The sequence below is a fragment of the Sinocyclocheilus anshuiensis genome, unplaced genomic scaffold (assembly GCF_001515605.1).
Source record: "Sinocyclocheilus anshuiensis isolate Anshui unplaced genomic scaffold, SAMN03320099.WGS_v1.1 scaffold874, whole genome shotgun sequence".
Taxonomy (NCBI): domain Eukaryota; kingdom Metazoa; phylum Chordata; class Actinopteri; order Cypriniformes; family Cyprinidae; genus Sinocyclocheilus; species Sinocyclocheilus anshuiensis.
Genome location: NW_015538065.1, coordinates 1,434,395 through 1,449,527, shown reverse-complemented (window position 1 = coordinate 1,449,527; position 15,133 = coordinate 1,434,395). Strand labels below are relative to the sequence as shown.

The 15,133-nt window shown below is 34.5% G+C and overlaps 2 protein-coding genes and 1 long non-coding RNA gene across 3 annotated transcripts in view; 2 read left to right on the top strand and 1 right to left on the bottom strand.

Annotated features, from left to right (window-relative positions):
* The first annotated feature begins 239 nt into the window (after positions 1-239).
* Positions 240-4,163, top strand: LOC107683557 (mitochondrial fission 1 protein-like). The gene is made up of 5 exons (XM_016479636.1): positions 240-336; positions 1,667-1,799; positions 1,910-1,986; positions 2,498-2,603; positions 3,831-4,163. Exons 1-5 carry the CDS (start codon positions 292-294, stop codon positions 3,929-3,931), a joined length of 462 nt encoding a protein of 153 aa, XP_016335122.1. The 5' UTR covers positions 240-291; the 3' UTR covers positions 3,932-4,163.
* A 7,163-nt stretch (positions 4,164-11,326) lies between these two features.
* On the top strand, positions 11,327-13,973 carry LOC107683556 (claudin-15-like). The gene is made up of 5 exons (XM_016479635.1): positions 11,327-11,728; positions 12,470-12,634; positions 12,783-12,864; positions 13,325-13,432; positions 13,600-13,973. The coding sequence occupies exons 1-5, from the start codon at positions 11,512-11,514 to the stop codon at positions 13,688-13,690; spliced, it is 663 nt and encodes a 220-aa protein (XP_016335121.1). The 5' UTR covers positions 11,327-11,511; the 3' UTR covers positions 13,691-13,973.
* Positions 13,352-15,133, bottom strand: part of LOC107683558 (uncharacterized) — a 2,403-nt gene continuing 621 nt past the window's right edge. The window contains exons 2-3 of the long non-coding RNA XR_001633732.1: positions 13,579-13,686; positions 13,352-13,405 (exon numbers count right to left, since the gene is read on the bottom strand). This is a non-coding gene — a long non-coding RNA (uncharacterized LOC107683558). The remainder of the gene's footprint in view (positions 13,406-13,578; positions 13,687-15,133) is intronic.

Below are 15,133 nucleotides of genomic sequence, written 5' to 3'. Positions count from 1 at the left end.
TATATAACCATTCAAACATATAAAAAATCCAAATATAGCATGGTTATCATTTAGTTACTTGGTAGCCTATATCAAAATACCATGGTATTTGGCTCCACCATTTTAACATGGTATCATCACAGCATTCGCTGTTAGGGATGTTTAGTACAATACACCAAAACCTGCTGCGTTGATGCCATTTAGAGCATAGACATACAGCTGCGATTACAATACCGAAGTTGAGCACATCATAATCACGGACTTTTATTTTGGCAATTTCGTGAATGCGCCGGTGTGGGTTTTTCCGCGAACATGGAGGCTGTTGTGTCAGATCTTGTGGCACCAGAAGATCTAAAGGTAAAACATTTTATCCTTTACTTTCATGACTGTAAATCCAAAATGACATCGATGTCGTATTGATGTATGTGGTGAAATGACTGATTTCGGGTTTTAATCGGGATTTTCGGCGGACGCGTTTCTACGGTACGCTACTTAATCAAAACAACAACATTGATTATGCATTGATTATTGTAACTCATAGACTTATAGAGTAGACCTACTGTTATACGCCTTTGCTTTTTGATTAAAATACACTTATTTTATCAACTTATTATTGTTATCCTATTATCTCACCTACTATTTGAATGAAATTGATTCCTGCTGTAAAAGTTAGTCTGTGGTTGTCTGCCAGAGGGAGCACGTGATCCCGACATCAGCCATCTACTGATCAGTGTTGCCAATTTAGCAATTTTGTTGCTAAATTTAGCAACTGTTTAGACTACCCTAGCAACTTTTTCTTCCAAAAGCACCTAGCAACGAATTTAAAAAATGTAAAAAAAAATTGCCATTTAAAAAATTTATTTGGCAACTTTTAGCAACTTTTGATAAGTGACTCAGACAATAAAAAGGCACACATTTTCCATCCAAATTACACAAAAAGAGGAAACCAAAGATGCCTAGCAGCACACACATCACGTGAATTAAGTTAGCTGCTATTTGCAATTATTCAATTTAATAATAATAATTTAATAATTGTTCATTTATTATTCACTTTGTTAGTAGCTTGTACCTGTGATTGTTGTTCAGTTAGTACACTGTAAGAAAAATGAAAAAGATACTAGTAATTTTCCAGGACGTTATCCATTATTCACTGTAACCCGAAAACACAATGCGTAATTTAAAATGCAGGTAAAAAACCAATACGGAAAATTATTTCATATTAACATAGTAGATTGTGCCCTATTTTTACAGACTTTTCTTAGAGTGTAGCATACTAACTAACTACTAATACACTGCTTAAAGCATAATTGTTGAGAATGTGTAGTATTACTACTAGTTATTAAAAAAACTTAAATTGTAATCATTTAAAAATGTGTAAGTGTTCAATAATTCAATTTATTGAAAAATACAGTTATTTATATTTTATTATATTATGCATATTATTGTACAAACACATATATAAAATATATTTTTTTTGCTGAGATTTGATGTTGTGACACAATTTTGCATCGTGGTTACGCAATGACGTCATCGCACGATGACATCATAACGTCATTTAGCAACTTTTAGCAACAAACCGACCTTCCTTTAGCAACTTTCTCTGAAAATTAGTTGGCAACACATCTACTGATGCAATGGAGTCAATCTGACTCCCATCAGTCTATTGACAAGAATTGTTGTCTTTCAGAGGTTTGAGAAGAAGTACAACGCTGAGCTGGTGAAAGGACCCGTTTCCAAAGAAACCACGTTTGAGTACGCCTGGTGTTTGATCAGAAGCAAGTACACAAATGACATTGTAAAAGGCATTCATCTATTAGAAGGTCAGTTCTTCAGCATGTCTTTGGTCAGTTACAACCTTCTTGAGCTTCAGCTGTTATTGGTCCGATTCTTGGTTGAAAATTCTGAAAGTGATTCCGTTTTCTTTGAACAGAACTGGTTCATAAAAGCAAAAAAGATGATCAGAGAGATTTCCTCTTCTACCTTGCTGTTGCAAACTACAGACTTAAGGTGGGTTTACATTTTTCTTATTTTGATATGTGATGGTTTTGTCACTGCTGATAAGCATTCTTTATTTCATGACGCCATCCGTGGCATCTAGTTAAAAGAGTGTTTCTCAACTCTGTTCCTGGAAGCCCTGGTACATTGGAGTTTACTGCATAATTTCAAAATCAGATCAATTAAATAACTTTACTGTCACGTCACCGTATAAACAAGTGTAATGTGTAAACGGTTCAATACGGATACCAGATGAAGTAAATGTACAGAGGTGAATCTCACAAAACATGTACATGTCCAAGTCATATTTTACCCCAAAATCAAGGGCATGCATGTTTGAAATACATTACCTTTCGAACGTTTTGGCCAGTAATGTTTTTTGAAAGAATTCTCATTTGCTCAACAATGTTGCATTTGTTTGATCAAAAATATAGTATAAACTGGGCTTAGAGATACTTGGATCATTTTTAATTAGTTTCCATTTAATCTCTCTCTCTTTACCACCTTACTATCGTACTCTCAGGAGTACGAGAGAGCACTGAAGTACATTCGTTCACTGCTGAAGAATGAACCTCATAATAAACAGGCCCTGGAACTGGAGAAACTCATCAACAATGCGCTAAGAAAAGGTGAGATACAACAGCATTTGAACCAGAAAATGGTCTTATTAATTAGGATTTTGTGACACACTACCGTTTAAAAGTTTGGGGTCCGTGCGATTTTGTTTTTTAAAAAAATTAATACTTTTATTTAGCAAGGACTCATTTCATTATTCAAAAGTGACAATTAACATGAATTTTCGCATTGTTCAAATACATTTCTATTTTTAAATAAATTATTTTGAACTTTATATTCATCAAATCCTAAAAAAAAATGTATAATTGTTTCCACAAAAATAGTAAGTAGCACAACTGTTTTCAGCATTGATAATAAACAGAAATGTTTCTGGAGCAAAAAAATCAGCATATTAGAATGATTTTTGAAAGATCATGTGGCACTGAAGACTGAAGTAATGGCTGCTGAATATTCAGATTTGCCATCACAGGAATACATTTCAGTTTTAATTATATTCACTGCCTTTCATTTGTCACAAAGAATAATTGTTCAAGATCCATTTAGAATGAGAAAGCTTGAGATGATGACTGCATTTGCATGCATATCAGAATTTAGTGATTGGTATTCAGTCATGTAAATGCCACAATCATATTGCTGTTTTTCTGTTTACGGCAATTTTTGGATTCCGCAAATTCCAATTACCACCCCAGGAATAAACCAGCTTTAATCAGAAACTTGTTGCATGTAACTTATTCAGAAAATCCACTGCAGTGAAGGAAGTATGTGTGTCTGTGCCGCAAAACCTCCCAGTTTGATGGCAACTGGTTTCATCCCATTCTTCATGATTGCAGATTTTGTGGAATGAGCGTTTCAACATTCTTAAATTGCTTTGCCATTCTACATCTGTAAGCTATAACATCACGGCTTTCTCCTACCAGTCCTTGCTGCAAACTTGCATTCACTCTCTCTTCTTTTGCTGAGTTACCACCACATGACTGCACCTGCCTTTTGACAATTGCCTGATTATTACCATTGTATGACGGTGTTCTCAGGTGTTTTTAAAGGCGAGAAGTGGAGGAGTCCTTATTAAATTATAGACCTGGTTATATTGTCATACCTGCAACAACCACGTTTATGGAAATATTCCAGTGTCTGTATGTGTATAAACATAAATATAGGCCTTAAACTGAATTTTATGTGCATGTAAACAAAACTCAAATTGATAACGGCATAAGCAATAGTGGATTCATCTCAACAAAGAAATCATTATTATTATTATTTTTTTACATGTTCTTTTTCAGATGGCTTAGTTGGCATGGCGATCGTCGGCGGTATCGGTTTAGGTGTGGCCGGATTGGCTGGTCTTATTGGTTTGGCCGTGGCCAAAGGTGCAAAGTCCTAATATGGAGTTCCTGGCGAGCGTACTTTGATTCCGTTCCTCTCCAGAAGAGAGACTTAATGATTTCTTATAATCACATAAAACCATAAGGAGGCCTGTCCCTTTTTATTTTGTATTTTTCTGCCATGAGTTTCATAATGAGCTATCATATTTTACCACATTTCTTTTGCTTTATGATTCTCCAGCTCTTTCTGTTATGTATAGATATGTGGGGTTGGAATAAAGTAAAAAAAAATTATGTTTTCCCTCTTTTCATTTTTCAAAGAAAATTCAACTACAGAGGTTTCCCAAGGATTTGCAGTACAGAATAAGATGTATTGTATTAGTATGCACTTTTGGGGTTTTCTCTTTTTTAATTAAATATATCAATCTACTTACACTATAGATAATCAATATGGAACATTTTTGATGAACTACATTAAAACTGTTAATAAATTCAAATTTGTGCTTACTGAACTTGTAAGGTGTGTTTACATGCGTTGCACGTTTGATTTGGAAGTGTCATGCACGACCAGCCTTGTAATGCTTTTTCTTACAAGTCATCGTTGTCAGCACCTTGTTTATTACCCAGGGGTTAACATGTGCTGTCAAGCGTTTCATCTTCCCTTCCTTGTGTGTTCTCTGTGACTTTTTGTAATCTATGCTCATTTTATACTGAAACATTTGCAAAGAAAAAGCACTTTTTCCCAGTGTTTTCTTTGTCCTCCACACATTGTTAAGATGAACAAGAGACTGGAGTCAAGTCCATCATTCAACAAAACAAGGTATTTTAAGTCTGAAAGAGACTAATGAAGGGATTTTTTATATTTTTTTTATTTTTTAGTTGGATATGCATCATGCAAGTCTTAAAATTATTTAGTCAAAATATCTGGGAATCAAGGTGAGAAGAACATAGATTACTTTAATTTTGAATGCGGTCTGAAGCTGCTGGTTAAATAGTCACTCACAAAGTCGTTGTCCTCCGTGCATCATTAGCTCAGACGCTCTCAGATGTGGGAGTATCTCCAACGTTGATTTAAGTCAACAACTATCAGGCCTTGAAAGTATAATAATAGCTGATAATGGCATTCAATTTAATGTACAATTTGTACTTCCCACATGATTCAACTAAGGGACTAATTAATTATTAATAAGGGACTTACGCACATCATCTCAGCTTTACAATGCTGTCTTTATGGTTGCCATTAGTACCATCATTTTATAACACAATATTGTGGTTACTAATTAACCGGTAAAGCAAATGATGAAAAGAAGTCTGATGCACAGGCTATTCTTTCTCCTATTTGCCTGTGTGTGGGACTTTGCTGGTGCTTTGTTCTATTGGATGTTTCCAAACTTTGTTGAGACTAATTGTAATTAGCACTAAAATAAAAGGGAGAACAAACTAGTGAATTGAGATGTGAGAAAAACAAAGATTCAAGTCAAGTTCAGACTCGGACTCAGAAAAAATGTGCAAAACTGTCACTGGGACGGTACCCTTTTAAAAGTTACTAATGTGTACACTTTAGATGCTAATATGTAGTTTAAGGTATTCATATTTAGCATTTAGTGGTTAGTAAGGAACAAGGTTGTAGCTTTTGATACTGCCTCGGTTACAGCTTTGCACCTTTTTTCCTGAGAGTGCATTTCATCCCATGAAAGTCACATTTGTTTTGTACATCTGATTGATTGTCATTTCTCATATTGATTTTGATATAGTAAATAGAGAATAGAATAAATATTCTATTGATGCATTTGTTTATTACAGCAAATCCAAGTAGCCCAATTCAACAGTGCAAGTTTGATTGAAACATGTAGGGGCATTTTAGTATCAGTCAAACAATATCAATGCACATGTTTTTCCTTGTTATTTAATAATAGTTTTTGATTCGGCTCACCTCTTGATGTTAAAGAGATCATAAAAAAGATTTACAACCGCCTGGGTTCAGAGCTCAATCATAATTTTCTTCCTTTCTTTGTTTACACATTACAAATTTGCTTAAAGCAATTACACAACACTCTCTGTGTACAATAGTCAATTAAATATCCCCACAGTTTATTCTTGTTTACGCACATCTATTATATTTGTCTTGTCCACTACGATGTCACTGTAAAAAAAAATCTGTGACATTTACGGTAAAATACCGGCAGCTGTGGTTGCCAGAACTTCACCGTACAAAATATGGTAGCAACATTTCAGGTTTTACAGACTTGACTTAAATTCACAATAAAATACCGTATTTCATTAACTGATGTAATGTTAATAAACCAACACATTGAAGTACTAATATCTCTTTTGAACCATTGTAATGCACTGATAACCACCAAAAACTGGTGGTGATGAGAAAGTCACATGATGAGCCAAAGCTCATCATAAACAGCTTTTCTATGAGCTGAGGAGGGCAATACTTATATATAGAAGGTGCACAGTGTCATTCACACTAACACTAAACCCCATCACAGTGACACACTTGATACTGAAATAATGCAATAAACATTAATTTAACAACATTAGATGCAAGATTAAACCCTAATGTGCACAACTGATAAGAAAAAACTAAGAAATGTTGAATGTTATCCTGTTAATTGGTTATCAGTAAGTTTCCATACTATATACGGTGAATAAATGTAATTACATTTAACGTAATTTTACAGTAAAATGCTGTTAAAAATACGGTTTTTGGAAGTGAAAAAGAAAAAGTAAATGTATAATTTACTTTTTCTTTTTCACTTCCAAAAACCGTATTTTTAACAGCATTTTACTGTAAAATTACGTTAAATGTAATTACATTTATTCACTGAATATATTATGGAAACTTACTGTTAACCAATTAACAGGTTTTTACTGTAGCATTTTTACAGTCTTTTACTGTTAACATCACAGTCATTTTTTACAGTGTACCCAAATTACACCCATGACTCAATCCTGCTCCTGAAAATCAGCCTTCCTACAGAGACAACAAACATATTTTTACCAGGTAGTCGAATGTGTTAGATTTTACATGACACTATGACAATTAAATTACGCGATCTTATTTAAACACAGCAAACTTGGCAAGGATCCTACTCTCAGAAAAAAAAGGTACAAAGCTGTCATTGGGGTGGAACAATTTCAAAAGGTATACTTTTGTTCCGTTTAGGTACTAATATGCACACTTTAGGTACTAATATCTACCCTTTAAGTTACCAATATGGACCCTTTAGGTACAAAGGTGTACGTTTTGAAAAGGTACTGCCCCAGTGACAGCTTTTTTACTTTTTTTTTTTCTGAGAGTGAGAGCTGAATTAACCCTGCCGAGTTTGCTGTATGTGTTAGAGCAGGGTTTGAACTGAGTATAGATTTCCACGTTCAGGATTCAGCATCACTGCAAAAAGTCTGCTTTCTAACAGAACTATTTTATGAGCTCTTTTTATGGTCCCCATAAACGTCAGATCATTGAAAGTGTCATCATTGGTTTTAGGAGATGCATAACCATGTGGGAAAACTATTGTGTTTGTTAAGGAACCATTAAAGTTGACTTATAGCAATAGTCAAGCAAGCTAGTCATAAACCTGACCTTTAAAACCGAGAACAATCATCTGCTTATCACACGCAAACAATTCAACAGCGGCAGCACCTAGTCTAACTTTTGTCCTGTCATTGCTCACGTTACATGTGAAAGAGTTAAAAAAATTTTATTATCAACATATATTTGTTACATTAACACATTATAAAAAAGCAATGAAATCAAATTGTAGATGATGCATTTTAATGTATTATATTTATGTATGTATTTACAGACAGACAGATAGACAGATAGATAGACAGATAGATAGATAGATAGATAGATAGATAGATAGATAGATAGATAGATAGATAGATAGATAGATAGATAGATAGATAGATAGATAGATAGATAGATAGATAGATAGATAGATAGATAGATAGATAGATAGATAGATAGATAGATAGATAGATGATATATAGTTAGGCTAACCGAGACTTGTCATTTGCACTTATATATTGTTGCTCTTTTGTTAGTTTTGACTGCTTTTATTGTCCTCATTTGTAAGTCGCTTTGGATAAAAGCATCTGCTAAATGACTAGATAGATAGATAGATAGATAGATAGATGTGGGGTGTTACCGGTATGTAGTTAGTACCTAAACTGGTGCAAGGAAGGACACCGGTAAACAATGTCTGAAGCAATCGAATAAAGTAGCCTGGTCTGATGAATCGTGTTTAGATCAGGTTGGTGGTCAGGTACATGTGTTGTTTACCTGGGGAAGAGATGACAACAGGATGAGAAGAAAGCAGATTGGTGGATGCAGTGGATTGCTCTGGGCAATATTCTCCTGTGTGAAAGCTTGGATCCTAGCGTTTATGTGGATGTTACTTTGACATGTTTTTTGATTATTGCAGACCACATATACCAGGTGTTTCCTAATGGCAGTGGCCTCTACACATATAGATGAATTTACTGCATTTGATCCTTTCTTTCTACATATTTTACAAAGCCATGTATTGCAACATACTTACTTCCTTTAACTGGGAATCGATTTGAGAATCAGCATGTTCACCTTCCAAGATACGGTTTGCCATTTTGCCTATTTCCAGTACAATTCACTCAAAATATCTTAGTCTCACGACAATAAAATAAGTTAATCACTTATAGGTCTTTGTACAGTAAGGATAAGTGATAGTTATCTGGCTATTAATGGTGTTTGATGTTTAAAATCAGTAGGCTATGTGTTGTTCAGAGGGATTTCAGAATTATCTGGATACTTATTATCAAATCTGAAAGTTTTAGTTATTGCCACATGAACTTCAGCCTCTGGTGTGTCATATTTTGTTAACATCTTTTCTTCACAGATGGCAAATTTTTCATTAAGCCATTAAACATTAATGGAAGAATTTAAACTTGTCGAAGATCTTTGTAGGCATTTCTGTGATGTCATCATGTGACTAAATTCTATTTCTTGTTAATGTTGACATATAATGCAATACTTGTTTTAAAATATTGTCTGCAGTTATAGTAATCTTTTTGTAATAAATTGTTTGAATATATCATGTGTATAAAGAGTTGTAGAATCTATTTGTGGCTGGTTCATTGGGTAGTAAGATGTATCTCCTTAGAATTGTGAAGTACTCATATCTAGGGTATTACTATTTCATGTAAGTATTCATCTTATATGTAGTGCTGACAGTATTTTTGTTTCTTATTTATGTTTTGTTCAGCTCTGGTTTATGTATTTATTTATTTTTTGTGTGTGTTGTTGTTTTGAAAATCTAATAAAAAGAAAATAAAAAATATATATATTGTGTATTAAAGGGTTAGTTCACCCAAAAATGACAATTCTGTCATTAATTAATATTCTGTTACACCAAATACACAAAATAATGATCTTTAAAAAAGGATCATATGACCCCTTTAAGTTGAACACGATGTTTATCTTTTTTTCAACCAGAGCAGTGGAGTTGTTCACCATTTACCTAATCATGTCACAATGAGTTTATCTTCACTTTATTTTTATTGACCTTTGTTTACATGCAAAATGTTTAATTACGTATATGTGTCTGTACTGTGTTTAAGTCTCCTCACAAGCTTTTCAGATAAAGCAGATAAAGGCAGCAGATAAACACTGTCAACAGCTTCTTCAGTTGTTCATTTAATCGCTGCACCCAGTAGTTCCCCTTTTCCCTCTTCTGATAGTGTCCTCTGAAGACAATTCCAAAACATTTTGCTAAACGTCTAGTAGCCTATTAAAATCCACTAAAACCACTAAAATCTGTTATTAATAGGCCAGATTAATGTTTGAAAGGGTTTCAGAAATTTGGTTTAGTCACTGCTTGTTTAATTGACATGTTCCATATACTTTGTAACATATAAAAGCACTCAGTTTTACTATTAGCTGGCTCTTATTTGTCCCAATACCAATTGTTTTGATTTTAGTCTTTATAGCTATTCATTTATGGTTACCATTCAAAAGTGTGAGGTCAGTATTTTTTTAAACTTTAAAGAAATCTTACTTTTTTATTTTATTTAAAGGGGTCATATGATGCGATTTAAATTTTTCCTTTCTCTTTGGAGTGTTACAAGCTCTCGGTGCATAAAGAAGATCTGTAAAGTTGCAAAGACTAAAGTCTCAAATCCAAAGAGATATTCTTTATAAAAGTTAAGAGTCAGCCACGCCTACCTAAAACGGCTCGTTCTAACACGCCCCCACATATCTACCTCACTATGTGGGAAGATTTGCATAACGCTGCCCAAATGTTCACGCAAAGAAAGAAGGCGTAACTTTTATTCTCACTGTAGTATTGTTGTTGCCGCCGCCATGTCGTGAAGGCGCTGTGTGTTTCATTGTGAAAGCGAAACTACTTTGTTTGGTCTTCCAAAAGAGGACGATATCTGCTTCGTCGTGCCTGGAGCTGATCCGTGCTGGTTGCTGAGGAAATACATCAACTTCTCGCTGTGGATCACCGGATCGGCTTTCACCGTGAACGAAGCAGAGTCCAGCCCGGGGTCGTCACATGTGGTTGCCGCAAGCCTCCTTAGTCGAATCCGCCAGCCGCGCTGTTATCAAGCCCACCGGCCTCTGCTCACTCAAGCCGGCCTCCGCATACTCAAGGCGCTGTGTGTTTCATTGTGAAAGCGAAACTACTTTGTTTGGTCTTCCAAAAGAGGACACGACTAGAAATCAGTGGTTAAAGTTGTATTTACAAGTTTAACCCAAATATTCAGATGTGTCCAGCGCATTTTATGGAGGACTGTTTCCTGATCCTGGGAGAGTAGCCTACAATGCCGGCTGTTCTGACTCACAGACTGTAAGAACGTTTTTTATATTTAAAGGATTTGCCACTGATGATTCAAACGCACATTTTGGGCAGCATAAACACATTTCATTACACCAAATACACAGAATAATGTTCTTTTTAGCAGCATCATATGACCTATGAGTTTAAGTTTTAAACAGCGCCAAAACAGCATTTGATTTATTGTTTGAATACTGCAATGCAATGGACAGCGTTTGCAATCTGAGACTTTGTTTCATATTAAAAGTACCAAAGCACAATGCGTATTGCGATTTATTGGATGGGAGGTGCCCTTCAGTGTTCCGTCCATTAACAGAACACAGGCTAGAATAATTGATTCTTGGGATTTAAGAATCGATATCGTTCCATAAAAAAGAGAATCGATTAATATCGAGATATCGATATTTTTTACCCAGCCCTATTTTACAGTGTGCAATGTGTTTGAGTCCATGAAACATAACGGATGCACTGCCAGTGAAGGTCAGGGAACGACCATTGGACTTTAGTGATAACCACCTGTTGAGTTTCGGGGTGTAAAATGCATGCACCACACGAGAGGGGAGGGCAAACAGAGCCTATAAATGACCCATCGCTCCTTTTAACAACACATTTCATATGTCACACTGCTGTAATCTCGATCTCCATGGAAAAACTGGCTCAGCTCGAGAAATTAATAAAATCTGGATATTTCTCATAACTTTTCAGCCAACGCTGAACACATTTGGAAAACAACTACATAAAGCAGAGAAACTCATAAGAAATACTAAGGCAGATTGTGGATGACTTTGGCCCCTGTGTAATCTAAAGCAGCCATGGATCCGGTTATTGAAGTCGTTGCTTTGATCCTAGGCGTTGTGAGTTGGATAATGGTTGGCGTCACAATCCCGAACCGTTACTGGAAAGTATCCTCGTTAGACGGGACAGTGATCACCACCTCAACCCTTTACGAGAATCTGTGGATGTCCTGCGCCACGGACTCGACGGGAGTGCACAACTGCCGCGAATTTCCCTCTCTACTGGCCCTGTCTGGTAGGACAAACATCACCATACTTTACTTACTAATAATTTCATTATCAGTTGTAGCAATGTGATATCAGCCACCACTATAAATACATTTGCTTTTGGCGGAAATGTGGTTACCATTATTATTTTTTTCCTTACAACTTTGTGTGTTTTGGAATAATTTAAAGAATTTCTTTCTTTCTTTCAATATTTAATTTTTGTTAATGTATTTGTTTACTGCTATTTACTATTTATTTATTTTCTTTGTCAGTCTGATTTAGGCTATTTGTCTTATAAATGTATTTATGTCTTATTTATTTAAAATATACAATGTCGCAAATGTACAGTGTAACTATTTTATAGCCTACTTTTAAATTCAGTTGACTTTCCTTCCTTCCTTCCTTCTTTTATTTATCCTTTCAATATTTTATTTTTGTTTATTTTAATTATTCATTATTATTTTTTTCCTCACAACTTTGTGTTTTGGAATAATTTAAAGAATTTCTTTCTTTCTTTCAATATTTTATTTTTGTTTATTTGTTTGTTTACTGCTATTTACTATTTATGTATTTTCTTTGTCATTCTTTTATTTACTTATTTACTAAATAATTATTTTTTTTTATATCTATTTGACTTTCTTTATGCTGTTTATTTCGTGTGGTTATTGATTTATATATAATCCTATATTTTTTTTTAAATACTGTATTCAGATCTTTTAGTAGGTTTGTTAATATTGTAATATAATAGTACATCTTTCTGTTTCCCCAGGTTATATCCAGGCGTCCCGCGCTCTTATGATCGCGGCAGTGGTGGCTGGCTCATTCGGCATGGTGGCCACCCTCATCGGCATGCAGTGCTCGAAGGCCGCCGGTGACAATTACGTACTGAAAGGCAGAATCGCCGGAACCGGAGGCGTATTTTTCCTGCTGCAGGGTAGGCCTAAGGCGCATTACTAATTAAACTCAACCATGACTGAATGTGCTTTTCAGGCTGTCTTTTAAGAGTTCTTATCAGATTCACATTCCGAAAGCTTTATTGCTATTGTAACTGTTAATCTTTATGTTTTTAATCCCATCCAAAGGTTTGTGCACGATGATATCAGTGTCCTGGTACGCGGCCAACATCACTCAAGAGTTCTTCAACCCGCTTTACCCTGGCCAAAAGTAGGCGCTCTACTGGAAATTAAAAGGGAAATGCTTCCTCCTGCTGTTTTATTTAATACTCATTTACTGCTCTCATCGAACAGCTGTTGGTGGTGCTCACACACAGTTTTATGAAGTATTAAAGTAAGAATTAAACTGCCGACTATAACTGAATTACCTCGGCTGTGCTTTACTATAGGCCTACATGTATTTGAACACTCTCAGAAAAAAGTACAAAAGCTGTCACAGTGGTGGTACCTTTTCAAAAGGTACAAATATTTACCATTAAGGTACTAATGTGCATGAAATAAGGTACAAACGTGTACCTTTTGGAAGGGTATCCCAGTGACAGCCTTTGTACCTTTTTTTTCTGAGAGTGAATGATAGAAACTCCTGTGTTTGTGTAAAGTTTGACTAAATTTAGTTTGAGTGAAACCTATGCACGTTAGACTGAACATGTTATTTTTGTGGTGTGTTATAGGTATGAGATTGGAGAGGCTTTATACATCGGCTGGGCCTCTGGTGTTCTTGCCATCTGTGGTGGAGCTTGTCTCATGTTCTCCTGCAAATTAGGCACAAAGGAGAAGGCGTGAGTTTCTTTGTCACAATCACTTAAACTCACTCACACACTTCTCTTTCGCATACTTTCTCGCTTCTCATTTTGTCATATAAAACATTTTGCCCATTCTTGTTATTTTATGCATTTGTGCTTGTGTTTGGGGGCATGTTTCTTACATTCTGCATCTTCTCTTGCAGTTACTACCAGCCCACACGTGAAACAGTTTACTCAGCATCCGCATCCAGGAGAGATGCTCAGAGCACTTATGGAAGAAATGCCTATGTCTGAATGAAGCAATTCTGGTCAATTTCATGGCCAAACAACATTATATTACATTACATTAATAGTTGACTGTTAATATTCTGTCTAGTGATGTTTTATCAGTGCAATTATGTAAATATGTATACAGTACCAAACGCACAGGTGGTTTTGTGGCCACCTAAGGATAAGTCATTAATCAAGTAAAATGTTACCATGTCAGTTTTGCTGTGCAAAAACACCTCAGAGAACATTATACAGAATGAAAGAGTTGAAATTCAATTTTGTTTAGAATTTAGAATTTTGTTGCCGTTACGTGAATCAAGATTTGAAAAAAAAAGATTTATAGTATGTTAATTTTTCTTGTCTCCATTTATTTGTACAAATGACCTTTTTTATGATGATTTTATGGTTTTATATGATGTTTTATACAAACAATAAACAAACACGACATTAAAAAGGGCATTATGCATTGAGAATATTTTATTGTTTGACCCAACACACTAATTACAATAATACAACATTTCATATTTTATTGTATTCTTACAAAACTTGATCATTTACACTATTAAATAAAATCCTATAGTATTCTGGTTTTGCATATCAGTAATAATAGCATGGAAGCCATGGTTACCATGGTAAATACTTGAAAGGCTCTATTCTATTCTATTTTAAGCTTCTTACATTGTTTAAAGAGCGTCCCAGATTAATTTATTTCAAATGTTAGTACTAAGTAAAGTAATAATTATAAATGAAAAAAGAACATGACATTAAAAATGCCATTATGTATTTGGGAATGTTTTATTGTTCAACACAGTTTCTACAATAACAACAATACAAAATATCACAATTCATTTTATTCTCTAACAAAACAAATTTACACTAATAAAATCCTATATTTATTCTGATTATACATATTAACAATAGCAGTTAATTTTAGTAATAGAAACCACGGTAAATATTTGATGGGGTCTATTCTATTCAATTCTATTTTATTCAAGCTTTTTAGTTTGAAGTAGGTCACATTATTTTATTTATTTGTTTATTTTTATCTATTTATTTTATTTTCAGTAATAATGATAACTTAAGTGTAGTACGGCAATTTGGTCGAAACCATTGTTACCATTTCTATTCTGTTCTTTTAAGCTGCATTCTGTTCCGTAATGCTATAAAACAGCACATATTCATAACAGAACAGAGTATAATATAATACAAATGCATTAAACAAGCCATGAAATGCCACAACTCAAATAATAACCATGTTTAACATGGTACATATTTGAAAATCTCACTGTTCCTACACTGATTTAATTTATTTGTATTTTATAAAATATAATAGTAGAACTTAAGTGCAGTGTGGTATTTTGGTGGAAGGTTAACATGGGACATTTTATAAACTCCTATTCTTTTCTGTTGTGTTGTATAATGCTGTAAGAACATAATGCATAGAATAGAATAGAATAGAATAGAATA

Excerpts from the sequence above, each read along its gene's own strand:
- LOC107683557 (XM_016479636.1), top strand. The coding sequence starts at position 292 with ATGGAGGCTGTTGTGTCAGATCTTGTGGCACCAGAAGATCTAAAG. Across the intron at positions 337-1,666 it reads TGGCACCAGAAGATCTAAAG|AGGTTTGAGAAGAAGTACAA; the intron begins GTAAAACATTTT and ends GTTGTCTTTCAG. Across the intron at positions 2,604-3,830 it reads CAACAATGCGCTAAGAAAAG|ATGGCTTAGTTGGCATGGCG; the intron begins GTGAGATACAAC and ends GTTCTTTTTCAG.
- LOC107683556 (XM_016479635.1), top strand. The coding sequence starts at position 11,512 with ATGGATCCGGTTATTGAAGTCGTTGCTTTGATCCTAGGCGTTGTGAGT. Across the intron at positions 12,865-13,324 it reads CCGCTTTACCCTGGCCAAAA|GTATGAGATTGGAGAGGCTT; the intron begins GTAGGCGCTCTA and ends GGTGTGTTATAG. Across the intron at positions 13,433-13,599 it reads TTAGGCACAAAGGAGAAGGC|TTACTACCAGCCCACACGTG; the intron begins GTGAGTTTCTTT and ends CTTCTCTTGCAG.